Genomic DNA, 7,500 nt, shown 5'->3' with positions numbered 1-7,500 from the left:
AGAATTTTCCCCAAAAACTTCACACACGCCCAACACAAAAACAGACATATCTTACTTAAACAGAAAAGCAGCAAGCACATTCTATACGTAATATTGTTCGACGACATGTGCTCTGTTACAGAATGTCAAGTTTTTATAGATATAGCAAAAAGAAATGAAATCTGGGTGAGAAAACTGACGGTTGCATCGTAACAAATGTGACGATTTTCCAATAACGTGGTAAGGAGAGGGTTAAGGGTTTTATGGCGCTTGCAATACATTAAGGTCGTATCAGAGCCAGTAAAAAGAAAGAAAATGGGATAGTAAAAAAAATTCTAAATTCACAACTAAAAGCACACAAGAAAAGTAATACAAGGGGAAATTGCTTCAAATAGGAAACAGATGTAGGCTTCAAAAGCACACTATCATTGTACTTAGTTTGAGATCACCTAAAATTCTCATCCGGACACAAGCACATGTCCCCACTAAGAGGGATACAATCCATTTTTTAACAAATCATATATAATATGTAAACAAAATATAATACAGTGCATAACAGAGAGATGATTTACAAGGGGGAAAAAAACACCATCTCCCAAAACTAACTAACAATACATTTGACTGTTTCCCTCTCAGCCAGGGTTTCTGATAAAATCAAGTAATCTCATTCCAAGACAAAGACAGAAAGGAAGTTGAAAAACAGATTTAGGGGGATAGAAGACTCAGTAAGTACCGCCATGTCCACTATGGGAAGTCAGGAACCCCACCCAGTATCTTACTTCTGTAACATGCATATTCGTTGTTGGCGATTTCCTCCTCTTTTTCCCTAAAATACGGCAGCCCGAAGTCTGTGATCTGTGGACAAATATATGAATGATTAGAAGTTTTTCTTCTCTATTGTCTTCTGGCACTTTCCTACTCACTTCATTTCCTGTTATTATCAACTTAAGTGCCTGCTTCACTCACTTTTCTGAATTAAAATTCACCCCAAATACCGGAGCATACTCAATATCTCAATCGTTTCTATGTTACATGTTTGTGTTGAGAATATTGGCTATAAAGCTTAAATGCTGGCCAACTAACTTCGCGGAGTTTGTGTGTGTTGAACCCGTGACCTCAAGAAGTTGGGTGAGAATGGCTCTAGATAGACTCAGGTTTGAAGCGACTTTTTGGGGAGTCGTAGATAGCTCATACGGTGGAGCCACAATCTCCCCGGCCAGGCGGAGTTGTCGTGCCAGTAAGGTCGCGGGTTCGAGGCCCCCATCGCCGCCACGAAGTTTTTATTCTCTGTTGTCTTTTGGCACTTTCCTTTCTCACTTTATTTCTTGTTATATTAAATAATAGAAAATGAAAGAAGTCATTCCATGCCAGTAGACCATTGAAGCCTGAGTTACTTCCGGTTTTAATAGCGTGAAACGGGGAGTAACATTCAAAATTTAAACTCAAAGAAATCCAAAGAAATTTTTAAAAACAAAAAAAAAACAACCCACTCCCCCCTCCCCCCAATATAGTAACAAAATAAACCCGAAAATAAAGAACAAACACCAAAACAAAAGAAAGAATAAAACTACAAAAAAAAATAGAATAGTAACACCCAAAAAGAAAAAAAAACAAACAGAAAGAAAAAAAATCAACAACGAATAAAAAACAAACAAACAAAAAAAAAACAAAAACAAAAAACAACTTAAATAAAAAAGCGACAACCCAATGAGGTTCAAATAACCAGACCCAATGTATAGTAGTTACCTTGACAACAAATCTGCTGTCAATGACGCAATTGGAACTCTTCAGGTTGCCATGACTACGGATCTCACTGTTGTGTAAACTAGCCATTCCCTGCAATGATAAAATGATAAATCAACACATAAATCTTTCAAACTGAACAGTCCTTCAGAGCCATAAGGCTCACTGAGCCGGAGTTGATCCCGGTGTCTAATGCGTGGAACGGGCAATAGCAAAAGCTTGCTACCCTTGAATATTGAACTGTAAGCTTCAATTTATTATGTTTTTTTTTGTGTCACATATATCTCATTCATTCTTAGTGTTTCATTCGTCGTGTTTTGTTGATTAAGGGGAAATCCGAAACGTCCACATTATCTGTCTTCGTCTAATAACTTGAAGCTTACAATTCAATACTTATCTTTATTTTTTTCTTCAAACTTCAAGCAGCAACATTTTCATTACCCTTGGATAGGACGCTAGTCTAGTGCAAAGTACTATTTTTTTTCTAGATCTAACAGTCCCAGTTACCAAAATCACTGCTGGGTGGACAGGGGGGGTCAGGAAAAAAAACTGGACTTCGCTCAGAATAGACACTAAGATTACCACGACTTTCGGACAGTTGTCATAGCGTAAACAATGGCAGTGATTGGTTGACATAGCAAACTACACAGAATTTACTATCGGTGTCTTAGTGTCTAAGTAAAATACTCACTGTTCTACCGCTTGATCAAAAGAACCAGCACAGAAAACTATGTGTGAATCTAAATGTTTATAAAGTGATCGAGAAAATCGTCTGATAACTAGTCACCCATTTGGCGGTATAAAAACAATGAGAGAGGTTGGTATCATTCACGTTATTGTTTATAAACAACCAAGTATATTTGTCCGAAGGTGTGTCACAAATTCCATCTTTTGATTGGTCAAAAATCTACTGGTAAATTGAAATCGGTCCCTTTGCGCTTGAAGCAAGCGCTCTACTGAGTTATCGTGACCCCCAATGAAGTGAGAGAAATTAACCAGTAGATTTTTGACTAATCAAAACTTGGATTTTGCGGCACACCTTCACACGTGCTCGGACAAACATAGTTGGTTGTTTATAAACAATAACGTGAATGAATTCGACCTGTCTCTGATCATTGTTATTGTTTTCGCCAAATGGGTGACTAGTTACCATTCATTAAGCGGTAGAGCGAGCGGTAATAATAATAATAATAATAATAATAATAATAATAATAATAATAATAATAATAATAATAATAATAATAATAATAATATAATATTAATATTAATATTAATATTAATAATAATAATATAATAATAATAATAATAATAATAATAATAATAATAATAATAATAATAATAATAATAATAATAACAATAATGATAATAATAATAATAATATAATAATAATAATAATAATATAATAATAATAATAATAATAATAATAATAATAATAATAATAATAATAGATCTTTATTGTCCATAAATATGGCAATTTGTCATTTAGTTACACTTGTTATAACGTTAAATGATAACTGTAACATTTCAGATATTTCACTCCGACTTATTCTCTCTCTCTCTCTCTCTCTCTCTCTCTCTCTCTCTCTCTCTCTCTCTCTCTCTCTCTTCCTCTCTTTCCTCTAAAACCTGTGCTGTTGGTCAGGGACCCTTTGTAAAGCGCTCTGAGCACATTTAGTGGATATTGCTCTAAATAAAAGCTCATGTTTCCCCTTACCCGTACGATGTCTTGAATGATAGAGTAACGGAACATCCAGTCCAGGTTGATTTCTTCGTTCTCAAGGACATCCTGATTGAATATAAAGAAAGAAAAAAATGATGTTTGCTTCACGCTATGCGGCTATTAGCGTAGCCATCGTTATGTTATAGATAGTATGCAGATGACGTCACGCAGGCCTTTGTTATTGTTTTTGCCATCCGCGTTTGTGAGTTGTTCTCACTAAACTTTATTAACTAGACTATAAAAGCTCATGGTTACACAGAGTTTGTGTGTTGGTCCGTTATACATCCGGATGGCAATGTTGTGAACTCCTAGGCCAAGCGCATTCTATCTATAGCCTGATACTGAAATCCAAAAGGACTGGCAGTTTGACGTCATTATTTGGTTTTTGTACCGTCTAGTGAGTTGTCGTTAGTAGTACTCATGGAAACGAGTTATTTCATTGGCTGAACTATTGAATACAACTCACGATTTGTTTTCTTTTGTGGCAAAAGACTGGCATTTTGACGTCATTTTTTGATCAGTATCAGGCCATAACATTACGAATGCCACGCTATTAGTCTGTTGCTTGTGGTATGACACTCGCTTTCGGATCGGAAGGTCCTAGGTTCGAGCCTCGCTCGGCGCATAGTTGAGTCCTTGGAGAAGACACTTTACTCACATTCTCTCACCGTACTCAGGTGTAAAACGAGTACCTGGCCGTTAACAGCGTTGTCTCTGTCCGGATAAAAATAAATTTGCAATATCGCCTAACTTTTTTTTTTTAAAGTTTCCCCCTTCCCAAACCCGCTACAAGAACATCATTTTTTTAAAATACCGGGGATGTAGGAGCTTGCGGAAGGCCTCCACAAGACAGAATGTTATGGCTCTGAAGGACCCCCCCCCCCCCCCATTATTATTTTTTTCAAAATAGGTTTCAACAGTCATGACGTCACTTCCCTCGTAATGACGCATAGTAACTAAGTAACTGGTTCTAAATTATCGGAATAATGGCTAACGCCTTTATGAAATACTTCTCCGACGAGCATAAAAGTCTATCCAGAGGAGAAAAAAACATTATAAATCTGATCATGTTTTGACTTTTATACATTCTGACCACATGACGTGTGAAAAAAAATCTAGCCAGCATGAAGAATAAAAAATACCGATTTTCTTTATTCAGAACCAAGCTGCTGGTTGCCGGGCGGACGTGACATCAGACTATTGAGTACAATTACCTGTAGTGATCCTCGTTGGCAATACTCGGTGAGAATACAGGCATTGGGTGTATCGATACACAATCCGACGAATCTTACGATATGATCGTTGTGGATATCTTTCATCTGTGGGAATCGATATGAGAAATGATATGATTCGATATATTATATTATGATCGATATACAATTTTATAATATGATCGTTGTGGGCATCTTTTATCTGTGGGAATCGATATGACAAATGATATGATTCGATATTTTATAATATGATCGATATACAATCTTACTATATGATCGTTGTGGACATCTTTCATCTGTAGGAATCGATATGAAAAATGATATGATCTAATAGAATTTGATTTATCATTTAATCGATATAGAATCCGATTAATTTTACGATCTGATCTAGGAATCGATATTATGACACATGGAATGATTTGAGAGGATTCGATATAAGTTCCAAGTCTGTGACAGATATCGTTGATCATGGTACGCCATTCATCACTCTGATAAAAAAAAACAACAACCAATACCACTCTTCTCTTTGTCATCCAGCTGTTCAAACTATTCAAATGTCTTTCTTTGTCTAACTTTACTCATTTTACCTTCTATCTTTCCTGTGAGAGCAAGCAAGATGTTCAATACATTAATGTTGATTTAGGTTGTTAAGATGTATAAACGCCACTACCATATTATCTCATTCGTCTGTAGTGTTTCATTCATCCTGTTTTGTTGATAAAGGGGAAACCCGAAACGTCCATTTTATCTGTTTCCGTATATCAAATTGAAGCTTACATTCAATTTCACACTGTTATTACTTTATTAGAGCTTCGAGAATCACCATTAACATTTATTGGATATTTGAAATCTTGCTACTTCAAGCTCGAAGGAAAAAAATAACGATAAGTATAGGAATGTAAGCTTCAATTTATTAACTCTCTACTCTTTACCAGCCATTTTCAGGATTTTCCCAAAACTTCACACTCAACTAACACAAAAATATATCTTTTATCACTCAAACACAATAGCAGTAAGTTCTAGCAATACATTAATTCTTTAGCAAAACATGCTCTACAACACACTGTTCATTTTCTTTAAATTTTATGTTGTACAAGAGAAATTTGAATTAGAAAATCGTTGGTTGATTTTCCTATAGTTGGTAAGGAGAGGGTTAAGCGAAGACAGATACTCTGGACGTTTTGGGTTTCCCCTGTACCAACAAAACATTTCATACATCTTGATTTGTTGATAAAATGGAAACCCGAAACGTCCACAGTATCTGTCCTCGTTTGATAAATTGAAGCTTACTTTCCAATACTTATCGTTATTATTAAAAATAAATGAATAAATAAATAATAAAATTTCCTTTATTCATCCCATAGGGGAAGTTTGTCTCTAGGAATTATTCCAAAGGAATAATCCAGGCGGCAGCCGCAGTGCAGCGCCGCAAATTGAGCTAGGGCGAGGTGGTGACTTGCTCAAGCCCACACAACACAGAGGCAGTTGATCGAACTCTGTACCTTTCGGGGAGGAAGCAAAGACTGTAACGCTAAGCTACGCTGCCCTATTGGATATTGCGCTCCATGCGGGCTCTGTTTATTTTTACTCTTAACTTGAGCTTTTATATAGAGCAATATCCACTAAACGTGCTCAAAGCGCTTTACAAGGGGTCCCTAGCCAACAGCAACACTTAACATGTAGGACGAGACATGACGCCTGTTAGGCGATATTGTAATTTTTTTCCGGACAAAGAAAGACAACGCTGTTAACGACCATGTACTCATTTTACACATGAGTACGGTGAGAGAATGTGATTAAAGAGTCTTTTCCAAGGACCCAACTATGAGCCGAGCGAGGTTCGAACCCAGGAGCTACCGATCCGAAAGCGAGCGTCATACCACTAGACCACATAGGCGTACTGCTACATTTTTGATGTCCAGTAATATTGGTTTTGTTATGGTGAACTCCAAGGACTCAACTATGAGCCGAGAAAGGTTCGAACCCAGGACCTACCGATCCGAAAGCGAGTGTCATACCACGAGACCACATAGCGTACTCTTACCTTTTTGATGTCCAGTAATATTGGTTTTGTTATGGTGAGACTGGTTTTCTGGATGGATTTTATGGCGGCGAGTGAGCCCTGGTGGGTGGTATGGGGAAGATTGGGATTGGGGTGTGGGGTGTGTGGGGGTGGGGGTGGTGTGGGAGTATGAGGGTGTGGGGGTGTGGGGGTGTTAGGGTGTGTGGGGGTGTGGGAGTATGAGGGTGTGGGGGTGTGGGAGTGTAGGGGTGTGGGGGTATAAGGGTGTGGGACGGAGAGAGTAAAGATGTTATAATATTAGTACATGGGTAATGCAAATTCATCTTAATTACGCCAATACCACATTATTTCATTCATCTGTAGTGTTTCATTCATCCTTTTTTTTTATAAAGGGGAAACCCGAAACGTTCATTTGATCTGGGGTTTTTTGGTAATAAAATTGAATAAAATTGCAAGCTTCAATTTCATATTATTTATTAATATTAGTTCAGTTGAAGTTGGTATTTGGAACATCGCTTTATCGGATCAGTCGCTTAATTGGAAAGATCTGACGATGGCAAAGTTTTGCTTTATAATTTCTACTGGTTAATCAGAACGCGTGCCGGTAAATCGGAAAGATATCATCAGACATTCAGAACGTTACAAGGATTTATCTTTGGAAAATATGAATAAGTAAAATGATCATTGCGGTGGTGATAGTGGTTTGAATAATTTAGTTGTATAGATTGTGATGGTGATGGTGGTGATGAGTGTAGCCTAGGGGTGGTGGCGGTGATGATGGTGTTGATGGTGATAATGATAATGATGATAACTTTGATGACGAG

The 7,500-nt window shown here is 37.2% G+C and overlaps 1 protein-coding gene across 2 annotated transcripts in view; it reads right to left on the bottom strand.

Moving 5' to 3' along the window:
* The window catches only part of LOC144960846 (atrial natriuretic peptide receptor 1-like), a 169,566-nt gene that overhangs the window by 90,858 nt on the left and 71,208 nt on the right, over window positions 1-7,500 (bottom strand). For both annotated transcript variants that reach the window (XM_078894225.1, XM_078894226.1), the window contains 5 exons: window positions 6,698-6,775; window positions 4,657-4,761; window positions 3,437-3,508; window positions 1,726-1,815; window positions 759-834 (listed from right to left, as the gene is read on the bottom strand). In XM_078894225.1, the coding sequence (XP_078750351.1) occupies window positions 759-834; window positions 1,726-1,815; window positions 3,437-3,508; window positions 4,657-4,761; window positions 6,698-6,775 (421 nt within the window). The remainder of the gene's footprint in view (window positions 1-758; window positions 835-1,725; window positions 1,816-3,436; window positions 3,509-4,656; window positions 4,762-6,697; window positions 6,776-7,500) is intronic.

This window comes from Berghia stephanieae, chromosome 15 (assembly GCF_034508935.2).
Source record: "Berghia stephanieae isolate SIO BIC M18660-M18661 chromosome 15, UCSD_Bste_1.3, whole genome shotgun sequence".
Taxonomy (NCBI): Eukaryota; Metazoa; Mollusca; class Gastropoda; order Nudibranchia; family Aeolidiidae; genus Berghia; species Berghia stephanieae.
Note: the sequence above shows the minus strand (reverse complement) of the source record. Positions and strands in the feature narration are given on the sequence as shown.